Below are 16,469 nucleotides of genomic sequence, written 5' to 3' on the forward strand. Positions count from 1 at the left end.
ATTATTTCATATGGTAGTTTTTGTCTTAATGTTAATTTGATCAGAAATTAATATTGGCACTCCTGCTCTTTTACAGTTGCCATTTGCTTGATATACCTTTTTCTGATCTTTGATTTTTAGACTATTTTTGTCTTTGTCTCTAAGGTGTGTCTCTTGTAGACAGCATATTGATGGGTTTTGTTTTTTTATCCAATCTGCAACTCTCCATCTCTTCAGTAATGTGTTACATCCATTAACAGTCAGTGTAATTATCAATAAATATGAATTGGTTGCTCTCATTTTGTTTTGTGTTTTTTCATGGTGTACCTGGTTCCTGTGTTTCATATTATTTTCTGTGCTGAGCTCATTATGTTTATGAATTGTGTTATCATTTCCTCTGATGCTGTTGTTTTCGTATTTGCTGAACATTTGTGCTTGTCTTCTTTTTTATTATGATGTGATGGTTTATCATTTTTCTTTGAGGTTACCCTGTGATTTATATTTTTTGCCCCGAGTTTAGAACAGTCGATTTTATCTTGCAACTCTCTTGGCTTCCTCACCATTTAGAAGTTCTGCCACTACACAGTATTTTCCCTCTTTTTGGTTTGTAGTTGACCTCATTTACCAATTGATGTCTCTGGTTCCCTGTTTACAGTCTTGTAAGCTTATTTTACTTTGGCTATGTCCTTAGCTGTGGTTTCTGGGTTATGTCGTCTTGTGTATTAATGGTCAGTTGTTGTTTGCTATTTTTGGTTCTCTGTTCAAAGGACTCCCTTTAGTATCTCTTGTAAGGTTAGTCTAGTTTTAACAAATTCCCTTAGTTTCTGCTTATCTGGAAATCTCCTAATTTCACCATCATATTTGAGGGACAGTTTTGCCGCATATATAATTCTTGGTTGAAAATTTTTCTCTTTCAGGGTTTTATATATACCATTCATTGCCTTCTCGCTTGCATGGTTTCTGCTGAGAAATCAGAACTTATTCTTACTGGTTGTCCTTTGTAAGTAAGTTTTTGTTTTTCCCATACTGCTTTCAGGATTCTTTCTTTGTCTTTGCTTTTGATGAGTTTGATGATGATACATCTTGGTGATTTTCTTTTGGGGTCTATCCTGTTTGGAGTTTGTTGGACTTCATGAATGGATATATTCTCATCTTTCATCATATAAGGGAAGTTCTCTTCCAACAAATCTTGGACAATTTCCTCAGTGGTTTTATTTTTCTCTTCCTGTTCTGGAATTCCAATGACATGTAGGTTATTCCTTTTGATGGTATGAACCTTTGGCTTTCTTCATTTTGTTTTGATCTTTTCTCTGATTGATCCATTTCCAAAAATGTATTCAGGTATTTGTCTTTAATCTCATTAATTCTGTCTTCCATTGCATCAATTCTACTCCTTTGCCCTTTCGATGTGTTATCTATTTCTAGCAATTTAATTTAATCTTCTGGATTTCTATCTGTAGATTTTGAATCATTTCTAATTTTTCATTTATTTTGTCATTTTGTTCTTGTATTTTCTCCTGAAACACTTCTAGGGTTTTGTCTATGTTTTCCTTGATCTCTCTCTCTCAATCCTTTGAAGAAACCTAATTATAATTCTTTTGAATTCCTTATCAGGGAGTTCCAATGCTGCTTCTTCCTCAGGGATGTGTTCTGGGTCTGTATCCTGTTCCCTGGTTTCTACCACTTTATCTTGCTTCTTTATGTGGACTGTGATGGTTTGTTGTCTCCGAGACATTGTGACATTGTTGTATTTAGATATCTGTTAACTGTTTGTGAAGAACAGCTAAGGGTGAGTCAGGTTCTTCTTGGTGGTTGTTTATCATTGGCCCATTGGTGAAGAAGGAGGTGGGTGCTCTCACTCAGTAAGTGAAGCTGCAGGAGGTGTGGGTGTAGTTGTATTGTATGAGGACTGTTGCTGTCTCCCACTCAGACAAAAATAACAATTGAATAACCATCAAATAAGTAAAAGCAAATGGACAAAAAACACACTGTATAATCACGCAGGAACAATAACCAAAAAGAGAAAAAAGAGGGGGACCCACAATATCTGGGGAGAGGGAGATAAGAGAAAAAAGGCAGAGAAGTAAAATAATGAAGGAAAAAATGGGAAAAACACAAAAAGAAAAACAAGGAATGGAGTTAACCACGAGAAAGAAAAAAAAAAAAATTGGAACCAGGCGCAGGGAAAGGTAAAAAGCTGCAACTAGAATCTGGGAAGGGAAGAATAAATAATAATAAAAATGACAAAAGTAATAATAATAATAATAATTTTAAAACAAAAAAACAAACTAAAAACAAGAAAAAAAAATTGGGGCAGGGCAAGGCAGGGCACCCAGGCTCCGTAGGAGCATGCAGACTGGGATGGAATTCCTGTCAGCCTAGAAGATGGGTGGGAGTGAGGGATGGCTGCACCTCCACTCACCAAGAGGGTGTGGGATATAAGAATAACACGGAGAATGTTGCACCTTTCCAGTCAGTGTCCGGAATGTCCTTGGGGTTACTGGCAAGTGGAGCCTGTTCTTAAGGCCTTGGAATCTAGGAGAATGCTGTCAGTTTAAATATCCAAAATGGTCAAACTGCTTGTAAACCTTCAAAATGACTGCGCCCTCCAGACCAGCAAAAGTCCACAGTTCAGCCCTCCTTCCTCTTCGCTGCTTTCCCTTTTATTCACCAGGCCCAGAGCAGTCCTCCATGCAGTCCCTGGCTAGCAGGGCTGATTTTTAGGTTAATTCTTAAGTCCTACCACCACTCAGCAATACCCAAGCTGTCGGTGACGCCAGGATCACTGCCAGACTGCAGCTCCGTATGTCTCCTTTTTTGGTGTTTTCATGGAGGTTCTTCTACTAGTTGGAGTTTAGTCCACTTCTGTATCCTTCCCTTCAAGGCTCAGGAGTCCAGGATTATCTCTGTATCTGTGTTAATTGGTTCCCCTTTTCTTTGTTGAAGAGGATCTGTGCAATCTTTCTGCCTATTCCGCCATTTTACTGGAACTCCCTCATTGAGTTTTAAAGACATTAATTAATAAGCAAAGAAGAACATCTACAAAAATGCAATTTCAGAAAGACGGCCTCTCCTGAGTGGGTGCTTAGTGGCTGCTCACTGCTGGTGAGTAGGCCCCACTCGTGGCGACCCTGTGCATGGTAAGACCGGAGCATTGTGGTCCGTAGGATTTTCACTGGCTCCCTGTGGAAACAGGTCTCCAGGCCTTTCTTCCTTCTCCACCTTCATCTGGAAGCTCCACTGAAACCTGTTCAGCATCTTAGCCACAGAAGCCTCCATGGAAGATGGAGGGTGGCTGACTGGGTACTAGAATCTTTAAACCCTGTTCTTCAGCCTAAAGCAGTGTGGGGCAGTGTCGTCCTCAGCCTGTGATCATTACAAACGTCTTCTCTTTGGGGGAAGGGAAAGGACTGGTGGAAAGCCCTCACTTCTCTGTGGAAGCCTTAGTGTGCTTCTGACTTATCGGTATGTGTGTTCTGTGTGCATGCTGGGGTCCGCTGGGTGGTGTAAATGGTTAACATCAGCTGCCACCCAGATGATGGGAGGTTCAAGTCCAACCAGAGGCATCTTGAAGAAAGACCTGGCCATCTGCTTCCTAAAAAATCAGCCATTAAAAACCCTATGTTCTACTGTGATACATGGGGTCACCATAAGTTGGATCAACTTGACAGCAACATGTCTCTGGGAAATGGGACTAGGAAAATGGGCTTTCCGGGATGTGTGTTGCCCACACTCCTCTGGGCTTCCTGAGCTGTCCAGGGTGTCCAGTGGCAGGATTTGCTGTGATGGTAAATAACCCTACTTCCTCCTTCCTAGGGGGAGTCTCCATCCATGGACACCCTGCGGCGGCTTATTCAAGAAGAACTGGGAAGGCAGCTGGAAAGTGAGTAGCTGGACTTTACTACAGCCATGCAGGTAAGGGCTGGAGACTTGTGATAGCACCAGAGAGCAGTTTTTAATTTGTCCTCTGGAGCATTTACAACCCAGTTTGGAAAACAACATACTAAGACCAGCTCCCCTGTGAAATTTCAAGATTGGGAAGTGACTTGATGCCTCAAGTCTAGCCCTTATTTGATACAATAGACTCCCTTTTGATTACCTCCAGGGAGGGGGGGAGGTTCACTTTCTACAAAATCACCTCTGTTATGACCTTTCATGTATTCTGTGCTTTTAATAATTGATTCAATCAACAAATAATGTTGATGGGAACTGCTATGGGTCTCACAGGACTCACAGTCCAGGGTAGGAGATAGACAAGTATGTAGACAAGTTGATATCAGTACAATAAGGAAAGGCCTGTGGTGGTATTTATCAAGAGGGCATTGAAGGGGGACAGAGGAAGGCACCTTAGAGGGTGGGAGCTGGTGAGAGAAAGCTCCCTGGAGACAGCTGTGTGAGCTGCGCATGGAAAGATTCAATGAGACCCCAGACCTTAGGGACAGCACACACAAAGACCCCATGGGGAGCAAGGGGACAGTGTATTCAGGGATCTAAAGTCCATTGTTTAATTCTCACAGTCCATTATGTGCCCAGTCCAGGCTGGAACTCAGTGAGGGAGAAGGGTGGGAAGGTAATGGTAGTTGTGGCAGCAGGTGGGGTCTGCACACATCTGGGAGAGACCTAACACTTGCACACACTACCTCGTGGATGACTCCCAACAACCTCTTGAACCATGTGCAATTGTTGGCAAGTGTTAGTATCAAGGAGGGCAGGTGCTAAGTTAATTCATCTAAGGTTGAAGAGCGGGGAAGTGGTAGAGCTTGGTTTGCACCTGGGCAGCCTGATGGGTGTCCACACTCCTAACCACCATACTGTCTTGAATAATAACCATCCCTCTGCCCTCTGTGGTGGAGACTGTAGGAGAAGATGGTTGCTACCAGCCCAGCATCAGGAAAGATGAGAAACCCATACCTGACTTCCCAGGCACGGGAGTAAGAAGGAGAGGGCTCCTCTCTGCACCTGGTCATGCCTCAAACAATTATTTTTCACCTCCCTGATACCAGGCTCAAGGAGCTTTTGCGGTGTAGTGGTTAAGTCATTTGGCTGTGAACCAAAACATCAATGGTTCAAACCCACAAGTTGCTCCATGGAAGAAAGATGAGGCATTCTGCTTCTGTAAAGATTTACAGCCTTGGAAACCCAATGAGGGTAGCTGTGAGTCAGAGTCAACTTGATGGCAGTGAATTTGGTTTTTATGTACCAGGCTCTGTGCTGCGCTTAGGGACAAGTGAGAAACAAAGATAGTGCTTGTCCCAGCCCTGTGGGGAGTCCAGGCCAGCCACACACAGTAGGGCATAGGATCATTACCTGGAGTAATGAGTTGGGCTAGGGTGGATGGATGAGGGGGTGAAGAAAGGAGGGAAACTAAAGGTTGGATGGTGGGTCCATACGACGTCCTGAGGTCTCCTGGGTGGTGGTTCCAAGTCTTCTTTCTGGATGTTACATTTATCAGTGAAGAAATGGCCTCTCCACTGGGGCAGACACAACCTTCTGTGAACTTGGTTTGGTTGGAGCTTCTTGTAGGCTGAGGCCTTTCTTCCAAACAGTCCTTTGAGGAGAAAGCATGGACTCGCAGATGAGTGAGCCAAGGCTCGGAGAAGTGATTAGCCAGCATCACAGAACAACAGGACCCCTTCCCATCTGCCTGAGTGAGTGGGAGGAAGGGGCAGCTAAAGGGAGCACATCAGCAGGACAGTCGCCAGACCCTGCCTCTGCCTTGGCTTGACTACCACAATGCCAAGAGGCCTCCAAAACCCCACCTGTACACAATAAGGGTGTGGACCTGCTAATCTGTGATTCTGGCAAAGCTGGCTCTTGGTGGCCATCATATGGGCACTGCATACTCTGTCCGACAGGAGGAGATGGAGCATCAGCAACTGGACACCTGGGAATTCAAGCAGTTCTGTCATCTTAATGGTAGTAGATGTGTGAAGATCTCCAGTGGCCAACATATCGAGCCCTTTAGCTTACAGATGAGGATGTTGATACTCAGGAGGAATCACCAAGAAGCTCTGTGTGAGCTTCAGCCTCTGCATCTGACCATTATTACAGTTATGACTATGACTGTTACTACTACCACCACCACCACCACTGACACTATCTGACAATTGCTATGACAATATACTATTACTACTACTACCACCACCACCACCACTGATACACACTATTACAGCAGCCAGTGCCGGCTGAGCACACAGCATGAGCCAGGCACTCTTTTAGATGCTGCATCTCATTTACTCCATCCTTGTACCAACCCATGGAGAGTCATCTCATTGTCCACACTTTACAGATGACACCAAGGCCAAGAGCGGTCAAGGAGCTTGCCCAGGCTCTCATGGCAGCACTGGGATCCCAGCCAGGGGAAGGCAGTGATGGTCATCACTGTGACTGACCCATCCCTGTGGTTTCTCCATCTTGGAGTGCAGACACACATGCCACCCAGGGCCCCACTACACAGGGACCCCACAGCTTGCTGTTGGTGGTGTCTGCTTGTCCTAGTGGTATTTGCATTGTCATGGTGATGGTCACTGTCTCCTCAGTTGAGAGCTTAGCATTGGGCTGTGCACCCATCCTTCCTCTTCTGCCCCCACTTCCTAAACCACCTCTCTCTTTCCTGCTCCATAGCCAGACTTGCCTACCTCCTGGCCCAGATGCCCCCAGCACACATGAAGGCATCTCAAGGCAGACCTGGGCCCCCTGGACCTCCTGGAAAAGACGGGATTCCAGGCCGGGCCGGGCCCGTGGGGGAGCCAGGTCGGCCGGGGCAGGGGGGTCTGGAAGGACCCTCTGGACCAGTGGGTCCCAAAGGTGAGTGAAGCCCCTGGAGGAGACGCATACTGTGTGAGGGCTGAGAAGGAGCCCGGGCCGGGTGCATGCTCCAGAATATTCTGCATTAGTCATCCTTTCTCATTCCTGAGGCGTGGTGCCCCCTGAACTTTGGCATCCTGTAATTTCTTCCTCTGAGTAAGGGGTTGCCATGCTTGACACCTTTGCACAATTGTGCTTCAGTTGGTCCAGTTCTCACCTCCTTTCTTGTTTGCTCTCCTTCTCCCCTGTTCAGGTCCCAGAGGGGGTGGCACCACACACTGCCCTCTTCCCCTTCTGAGTCCAGACAGACTGAGAAATAAGACATTCAATCTCCAGCAAAATGGAGATTGAACATCAGCCTTATAATTGGAGAGAGTGGCTTCATAGGTGTGGCTAAAAGTGGCCGCCCACTCTAGCTCCCGGGGTGGCTTACCTAGATGCAGGGAGCTCTGGAAACAGCAGTCTCTCATTCCCACTTAGCTTGCATATAGTAGCAAGCAGGTCAGAATGCAGACTCTCTGCAGGCAGAAAGATACACAGGACAGAGAGGGGAAGGACCCAAAGCCCAGCTCACCAACCTGGTAATTCATGCCTGCCTTCTGGGAAGGAGGCCGCCCAGGGTGAGGAAGGAGGAGTGTGGTGTGGGTCTAGCCGTACTATATACCCTCAGAAAGAGCTCAGACCTAGGTGCACAAAGATGCCAAGGAGACAGCCGGAGGCATTCCAGGGTGGTCAGCCTTGAGAGGAAAACAGAGCCACCTGGTGTGGATGCCTCCCAGAGCTAGAAGAGGCTCAGAGACATCACTTCGGGCCTCTCTGTGTCCTTCTTGGGGGTCAAGGAGCCCCACCCTTGGGAATGGAATGTGTGCACATGATCATAAGCGTTAGCTCAATCTGTGAGAACCTTGCCCACTGGGGGTGGGTGGACGTTATTCTGAAACTGTCCATCCCCTGGTTATGCAAGAGTGGTTAAACTATTTCTTTCTCTCAGTGTGACTGAATTGACCGAGTCACTCCGGGCATGGGTCCACGTGTTTGGGTAACACTGTGACCCCATTGGCGAGTGCATGTGAGCGAGGGTGGTTTGGAGTGGGCTATGTGACAGCACAGTGCTGAACCCGCACCCTCTGCCAGGGCTCTCTGTCTCTGTCCTCATGGGGGGTCTCTACAACCAAGGTGCTCGTTTTTCTTGCCAGGTGAGCGAGGAGCCAAAGGTGACCCCGGCATGCCTGGAGTTGGCCTGCGAGGCGAGCTGGGGCCGCCTGGGGTCCCAGGTAGGAATGGTCTGGTCTAGGGAGGGGGAATCCACCATGGAGATGAAAGTCTCACAGCGGCTGGCCACCTTCCGTCCCACGGGCCCCGGGAGCGGATGGGGAGGAAGGGTCAGGCTTGTTTGAGGAAGAGCCCAGAGAACCGTGGTTTGTTTGTATCAAATCTTGTAAAATGCCAGCTTCTTGACTTCCTAAGACAACTGGAGTGGATCCCTCGAATCTTGAAGGGAATTCCATGACTTACAAATCCCATGAAACAGTCCCTGGAAACAACAGCAAAAACTGGACTCAGATCCCAGCATTGCCCTAAGGGTCTTGAACCACTTTTCTGTTTCTTTGATCCTTGGGCCAGGTCAACCCGGGGAGCCTGGCTATGCTAAAGATGGACTTCCAGGGAGCCCTGGTCCTCAAGGAGAGACAGGCCCGGCTGGCCATCCGGGACCCCCAGGGCCCCCCGGCCCCCCTGGCCAGTGTGACCCCTCCCAGTGCGCCTACTTCGCCAGCCTCGCTGCCCGGCCAGGTAACGTGAAGGGCCCCTAGAAGATTCTGGAGCATCCGGAGCCTCCAGGGGATTCCCTGAAACTTGAACTCGGAGCCCTATGGGAAGCCAGAGGTCTTGACACAGTTCAGCCACACGCATTTGGGTTTGAATTTCTTGTATCATTTGTTTCACTTTTGTGGAAAACCTCAAAATTATTAAAACCAACAGGTGCTGCTGGTCGGTCAGACTATTATTAATATTATTGTTAATGATTATATTATTATTATTGCATAGGCTAATGCTTTGTGAGATACTTTCCTGCTCCTCTGAACTGGGAAAACCTGATGTGTGGGGCTAGGGGGCGGTGGGGTTTTTCTCTGTTCTCCCAACAGCCTCACAATGAAGTGTAGCTGCCAATTTTTTTTTTTCCTTTTAAAATGGAAATGTAATAATAAGTTCACAAGGTCATAAAGGGGGGTGGCAGAGGAGGCCCTGAGAGGACAGTCTGAGGCCTGAGGGCTCACTTTAGCAGCTGAGGGTTTAGAAATGAGATGGCACACACCAGCTTCAACCAGAACAATCTTAGGAGTTGAGCACAGAATATTTTGAAAGGCCGTGACCAGCCAGGACCTGGGAAGCTCTTTTGTGATCCCAGACTCCTCTTTTTTCTTTTGAGCTGCTTCCCTGACCTCCCAACACCTCAGCGGCCCCTGGAGTTCTGGGAGCTCAGTCTGATCCTGTTTTTCTTCGTTGCTCAGTGCCTGAGTGCCTGGGGCTCAGTGGGAGCGTCCGTTCTGTTGCCATCTCGCTCGCCCAAGCTGCCCATTGTAAGGAAACTCTTGGTGCTATGACATGCTGACCAGATGTTTGCCAAGTTTACTTCTTCAAAAGAAACCTTTTAAAAAACGAGCCGATGAACTTATGTTCTTAGCTGTGCTGGAGGTCACACAGGGAGAAAGGGTCCCCCAAATCACCAGTTCCCAGGAGGGAGCAAAGCAGGGGGCAGGAGGAGGATTCTCAGGCATGAGGAAGGTCTCCCGTCCTGACGGGAAGTGTGCACAAAGGTGAAAGCCATCCTTAGGGACACTGAGCCCCCTGGGTTTCTCCCGCTTGCAGAAGAGAACATATATTGGTTGTCAATGGCTTAGTGGGCTCCTGTGTCAGGGCCAAACATGGGGAAACGTGTGGACACAGCAGCCTCTGAGTGCTGACTTGGCTTCTCAGCATTGGAGAGGACTCCTCAAGTCTCTCATTGTCAGTTTCAATGTTGATTGTAAAATAAGGTGTCCAGCGCCTGTCCTGTGTTTCCCAGAGGTTGGGGACTGGCCAGAGTGCTGCCTGGCACTGGGAAACCTCTGGAATCCCATCTCTGAACTGCATTGGAATGTTGTATGTGTGTGTGTGTGATGTGCCCACACCAGCTGGGGCTCAATAAACGAGTTTCCTTCTCACTTCCTCTTGCTATTCATTGATCGCCCATGTCCACCTGGCTGTGGACCCCTCAAGCACAGGGGTGAGGCCAGCACAGGGTCCGCGTGGCTGTCCACATGCTGAGTGAGTGAGTCCGTGTGAGTGGCTGAGCTTGTTCTGGGGGTCAAGGGTTAGTTATCACATCCTATGTTGAGGTGACTGCATTTTGCATCCTGGAGATGTGCACAGTTATGCGGGGTGGTTGGACCAAGCAGAAGGTCAGTGAAAATGAGGGAAACCCTTGATCAGATGGACACAGTAGCCATGATAGTGGACTCAAATGCATCAAAGAACCTGAACATGGTGGGTACAGAAGGTCACCATGAGTTGGAACTGACTCAAGGACAACTGACAACAACAGCCACACACAGACTCATAGTGCTGGCTGAGGGAGGCAAGATGGGAAGTTGTTTCCAGCAGGGATCCGGGCTTCATCCTGCCAAACTCTGCTTCTAGATGATTTACCAGTGGCCTGAATGGATTGCTTTGGCTGTAGTCCTTCATGCCTTGATTGAAGGATTTACGATTGACTGTTTGTTCATTCACCATGTCCTCCACTGACCAGCCGATTCAATCATCCCCTTGTACTAGATGGTTCTAGCTGACTTAGGAAGCAAGAGTACAGACACCCAAAGAGGGTGGCTACAGGATTATTGTGGTAAGAGAATTATTACTCCAGTCTCCTCTTGTTCAATGGACCGATGGTGATGTTGGGGTCAGCAGGTGCCAGGGTCCAAGGGAAGCCACAGCCCCAGAGCCGAATGAGAAGACCTTCTTCCAGAACGTTCTCACGTGGACCAGTTCAATTGGTTCTCACAACCTTGTAAGATGTAGGGGGTAGCTGCAGGACTTTTCCTTTTGAAGCCACACTCTCAGGGACCTTAGAAATCCTTGAATCCAGTGACTTTTAAAATGGAGAAAATGAGCCTTAGGAAAATAAGGTCCTATTCCCACACTCATAAAAGAGAGGGCCAATATTTGGGTACAAGGGCTCATCCTGCTTCTTCCCCAATGTCGCCCAAGATCAGAATTTACAGGAAATTTAAACAAAAAAATATTTTAAAAATTGTTATCAATATTTTTACTGTGGTAAATATATATAGCAAATCTCTTGCCAGTTCAACATTGTTTGCTTGTACAATTCAGTGACATTTGTCACATATATTATACCGTGCAGCCATCACCATTATCTGTTTCCAAATTCCCCCTTCACCTATTATTACTATTATTATTATTAACTTTTTATTGTGATTTGGGTGAAAGTGTACGGAGTAGATTGGTTTTCGATTCAGCAGTTCATACACATGTTGTTCCGGGACATTGATTACAATCCCCATAATGTAATAGCTCTCTCCTCACTTCCTCCATGTTTACCATTTACTTTGTCCCCTTTCCTGTCCCTGTCTGCCTTCTGAACTTATTAACCAAACTCACTGCCAGTGAGGCAATTCCAAGTCATAAAGATCCCCACTGGGTTTCCAAGGCTGTAAATCCTCGGTGGCCTCATCTTTCTTCCTTGGGGTTGCTGAAGGGTTTGAACCACTGACCTTTTGGTTAACAGCCAAATGCCTTACCCACTACACCAAAAGAGCTTTACCCCTGGGCCAGTGCTGCCCTTTTGATCTCCTGCTTAGGGACACTGAGCTTCTGTTAAGGGCAGGGCTTGAACCAGTTCATTCTGGGTTGACCCCTGCTGAGAATTCCCACCCTAGAGCCACTGAATCAGAATCTACATTTTAACAAGATCCCAGGTGATTCATAGATATGCAAATTCTTAGCAAGGGGTTGAACTGAAATGACTTGGTTTGAAGCTTTGGTAGAAGAAAAGGGATTTAAATGCTACAGACTCTAAGGGGGCACCTCAGAACATGGAGGCAGGATGGGGGCATGGTGGGGGGCTGGTATTGAGGCATCGGTATTTTAAAAGGTTCCCCCAGGAGATTTCAGGCTCTGTGGTGGGGACTCCGCCCCACCAGTAACCTGTCTTTGTGGCCCTCACCTGAGCAGCCTGGTGGCCTCCTACTGCGAGTGTCCTGGAGTGACACCTGCCCCACCCCTAGCGCAGGGGCTTGGTGTTCAAGTGAACTCAGAACTCGGCCGGGCCCCAACGTCCCCAGGTCTAAGCCCTGCAGCGATGAAGGACATCTCTTTTTGTTTGGGGAATTGGGCAGGTGCTCCTTGTGGGAGGAAATACAGGGAAAAGGTACTGTGGGTCAGGGCCGGGGGCTCACACCCGCCGTGTCTCTGTAGCTCTCTGCTCATTCCGAACACCCTGGGGAGTGCGGAGGAACGGGTGCTGTGGCCCAGGAGCGGAGGGCAGTGAATGTTCAGTGAAAGATGCTTAGATCAGGGCTTCCTGAAGCCCAGGGCCGTCTGTTTCGGGTGCCTGGTCCTGCATGATCCTTCCTCTGGTGGGGCTGGTCACACAGATGCCACCCTCCTTCTCCAGCAGGGGGCGACGAAGGAGTGGCTCTCTGCCTCCTAGCCTGGCCCGTGGATCACTTTGTCCCCCACTCAAGGTACATCTGTGGTTTCTTTTGGAGACTCCTGGTCAGCAGCAGCAAACACACGGCTTCTTTGTACCAGATTTGTGAGGACTGCCCCGGCCTGATGTCAGGTAGGCTGTAGGGCTGAGCTGCCCCTACTCAGTTCTGTTCTGAGCTCTCCTCTGGGACGCCAGGTTTCCCAGCTGGTGCAAACAGTGAACAGGCTCACTGCTAACCTGAAGCGTGGCCATTCAGAGGGGCCTCAGAAGGAGGGTGTGCAGGTCTACCTCTGCAAAACCACCCACCGAGAACCCCGTGGAGCACAGTTCTACTCTGACACCGTGGGGTCACCACAAGCTGGAGTTAACACAACAGCAACTCGTTCTAAGACCTCAATAAGCATTCTTGTTTCAGGTGAGCCTTCCATGGGCCACCTGCCCCAGCCGCAGCCTCATGAGCTCCAGCTGTGCAAACCTGGGCGTCAGTTAGCCTCTCTCAACTCTTTATCCTCCATGAAAGGGAAGTAACATATACTTCACAGGATTTGTGCAAGGATTAAATGATTTAAAATTATGTAATCTTAATAATGAAAACAACTAACCCTCGTGAAAGGAACTAATGAGATAAACAAAAAACAAACCCACTGCTGTCAAGTCAATTCTGACTCATAGGGACACTGTAAAGCAGAGTAGACCGCCCTGTAGTGTTGCCAAGGCTGCCGATCTTTATGGAAGCAGGCTGTCTTATCTTTTTCCCACGGAGTGGCTGGTGGGTTTGAACTACTGACCTTTTGGTTAGCAGTCGAATGCTTTCAGTACTGCACCACCAGTACTGCTTAACTAGTAAGGCATAAAGGGTAAACCTAAAAATCCCTCACAGTTGGCACCATGGTACGCCGAGGGCAGGTGGGTCAACTTTGCTCAGTTGTTTATTTAAATGCAAGCGGAAAGGCCAGCCCTTTCGAATGGATCGCTGCTTTCTATGTTCACTTAGCCGTTGTGGAACCAGAGCACCCAGACCTGCCGGGGTGCACACAGGGTGCCTTGATTGGGATTTATACCTGACATTCAAAGCACTAGTGATTTAGAAGGGAGATTGCAGGAGAGGAATCGAGGAGAAGTGTCAGAAGGTGGCAGTTGGCCCAGGCTTCAGTGGGTAAATGAGCACCACCTGGGGGCCCACGTCCCTGCTGAGGGGCTGCAGTCCACAGGATGCCCAGTGCTGCACACCTGGGTTCAGGACGCCAGGTGGATGGGGTCAAGTTAGGGACGTGGTGCCAGCTTTGGAGAGTCCTGGTTTGGGGTTCAGGAACAGAGCTCAGTTCCTGTGAGGACAATGAGAAGGGCTTCAAACCAGCACCTCCACCTCCAATCTAACATGACAGGATTTATGAAGCTGGGGGACCAGAGCCCCATCCCCTCCATGCTATGTCCACTGTCTAGGCTTTGACAGAGAGGCCCTGGGACTTGGTTAAGTGGGTGGAACAGCTTTCCCAGCTTTGGCACTGCCCTCCCCCTACAGCCTCAGGGAGAAGCTGTCAGCTTTCTGAGCCCCACTCCTGGCCTAGAGGAGCCCTGGTAGCACAGTGGTGAAGTGCTCGGCTGCTAACCAACAGGTGGGTGACTTGAACCCATCAGTGACACTGCGGGGGGCAAAAGCCTTAGCGATCTGCTCCTGTAAGGAGCACAGCCTTGGAAACCCTATGGGGTAGTTCTACTCTGTCCCACGGAGTCACTACGAGTCAGAATGGACTCAATGACACACAGCAACAACACGCCTGGCCTGGCTTCAGGCCCTTCATTGCTGGACTGTAGAGATTCCTAAAGTATCATTATCTAGCTTGAAGCTGCACAATCAAGTGTGTGTGTGTGTGTGTGTATGTGTTCATCTTCAGCTAATGCAGTTAGCAGAGTAGTTGAGAGGTCCTTTGCCATCTAGGGAAAGAGGAAGGGCCCTCTGCTTTGTGGGACTGAGCACATATTTTTTTCCAGGCCCCTCTCTGTTGACTTCCCTCTCTCAGGGCCTTTGGTTAGGAAACCTCATAGGCCTGACGGTTAACAGCGCTGCCTCTGCGGTGGGAATGTCAGTGGTGTTAATGACAGTCTTCCACACACCTTGGAACTGAAGGATGGCAGCAGGACTCTTTCCCACCCCTCAGTGGCCCCAGCCATCTCCAAGGTGCTCCACGACAGGGCTCACAGGGAGTCGTCTGTCACAGTGACACTGTGGAGTCTAGCATTTTCCTAGTGAGTGCCTGACTGATTAGGACCACTGGGTGGCCAGTTGCATGCCTAGCTCTTCTTTCCAGTCACATCCATGCTGTATTCTATCTGGTCTCCTCCAAGGGGCATGGAGGGCACTCACTGCCTGGCCTTGGCCTGCTGGCCACCGCTACCTTTGTGAGGCCCTTCCCCAGGAACCACATCCAAGGACCATGGGTCACAGGGTACACCTCTCCAGGAGGCCTCTGCCCACCCAGAGCTCCCCTATACCCCTCACTCCCTCTAGGAGTGAAGTGGTATAGACTGACAAGCCCCACTTCAGGGCCAAGAGGAGGGGTGATCCAGAGCGGTGGCGAGGGTAGGGGCTGGGCAGTGAAGGGAATGAGAAGAGCTGCCAGATTGTGCATGGGAGGGGGAGATGGTACAGGAGAATAATCCCAGTCCACTGAGAAGATGGCCCTTGTCTCACGCTAACTCAAGTCACTCTGAGCCAGACTCAGGTGAAATCAATCACAAGTTAGGCAGGCAGGAATGCATAGGTAAGAAGGACACAGGGAAGGAGTAACCACAGGGAGGAGGTGGGAAGAGAGCTGTTATTGTTGTGGGGATGTAATTGGTGTCACAGAACAAAATGTGTATGAACTGCTGAGTGGAAAATGAATCTTCTTTGAAAATTTGCACCCAAATCATAATAAAAAGTTTTGGGAAGAAAAAAGTCACTAAGCTGCTAACGAAAAGGTCTTCAGTTTGAACCTACCAGCCACTCCATGGACTTAATGTTAGTGGTTTTGGTTCAGCATCTGTGGAGGCGTCACTACCGGACATTCCTGATGCAGGGTGGAAAGAAAGAGAGGAGCGCTCTTAGATTTTTGGCCTGAGTGTTGGCCTGACAATGGATGTTGTTGTTGTTGTTAGGTGCCGTCGAGTCATTTCCGACTCATAGCGACCCCATGCACAGCAGAACGAAACACTGCCCAATCCTGTGCCAGCTCCATGATCCTTGCTATACTTGAGCCCACTGTTGCAGCCACCATGTCAATCCATCTCGTTGGAGGCCTTCCCCACTTTTGTCGACCGTCCACCTTACGAAGCATGACATCCTTCTCCAGGGAATGGTCCCCTCTGACAACATGACCAAAGTAGGTGAGACGAAGTCTGGTCATTCTCGCTTCCAAGGAGCATCTCGACTGCACTTCCTCCAGGACAGATCTTTTAGTTCTTTTGGCAGTCCATGGTACCTTCAGCATTCTTCGCCAGCACCACAGCTCAAAAGCATCAAACTCTTCTTCTGTCTTCCTTATACATTGTCCAGCTCTGACATGTATATGAAGTGATTGGAAATATCATGGCTTGTGTCAGGTGCACTTTAGTCCTCAAGGAGATATCCTTGCTCCTCAGAACTTGAAAGAGTTCCTTCGCAACTGACCTGCCCAGTGCTACTTGTCGTCTAATGTCCTGACTGCTGCTTCCATTGGCCTTGATTGTAGAACCAAGCAATGTGAATTCTTTGAGAACCTCAATCTTTTCTCCATTTATTGTGATACTGCTTATTGGTCCACATGTGAGGATTTTTCTCTTCTTTATGTTGAGATGTGATCCATACTGCAGACTGTGTTCCTCAGTCTTCATCAGTAAGTGCCTCAAGTCATCCTCACTTTCAGCAAGCAAAGTTGTATCATCAGAGCATCTCAGGTTGTTAATGATTCTTCCTCCAATCCTGATGCCACATTTTTCTTCATATAGTCCAGCTTCT

At 48.5% G+C, this 16,469-nt stretch overlaps 1 protein-coding gene across 1 annotated transcript in view; it reads left to right on the plus strand.

The window, feature by feature from the left end:
- COL22A1 (collagen type XXII alpha 1 chain) overlaps positions 1–8,597 on the plus strand; it is a 291,312-nt gene extending 282,715 nt beyond the window's left edge. Inside the window, exons 56-59 of the mRNA XM_007940570.1 lie at positions 3,796–3,862; positions 6,604–6,786; positions 7,983–8,060; positions 8,410–8,597. Of these exons, the coding sequence (XP_007938761.1) occupies positions 3,796–3,862; positions 6,604–6,786; positions 7,983–8,060; positions 8,410–8,597 (516 nt within the window). The remainder of the gene's footprint in view (positions 1–3,795; positions 3,863–6,603; positions 6,787–7,982; positions 8,061–8,409) is intronic.
- The last annotated feature ends 7,872 nt before the right edge of the window (positions 8,598–16,469 follow it).

Source organism: Orycteropus afer, unplaced genomic scaffold (assembly GCF_000298275.1).
Source record: "Orycteropus afer afer isolate SDZICR_OR568_19922 unplaced genomic scaffold, OryAfe1.0 scaffold00069, whole genome shotgun sequence".
NCBI lineage: Eukaryota > Metazoa > Chordata > Mammalia > Tubulidentata > Orycteropodidae > Orycteropus > Orycteropus afer.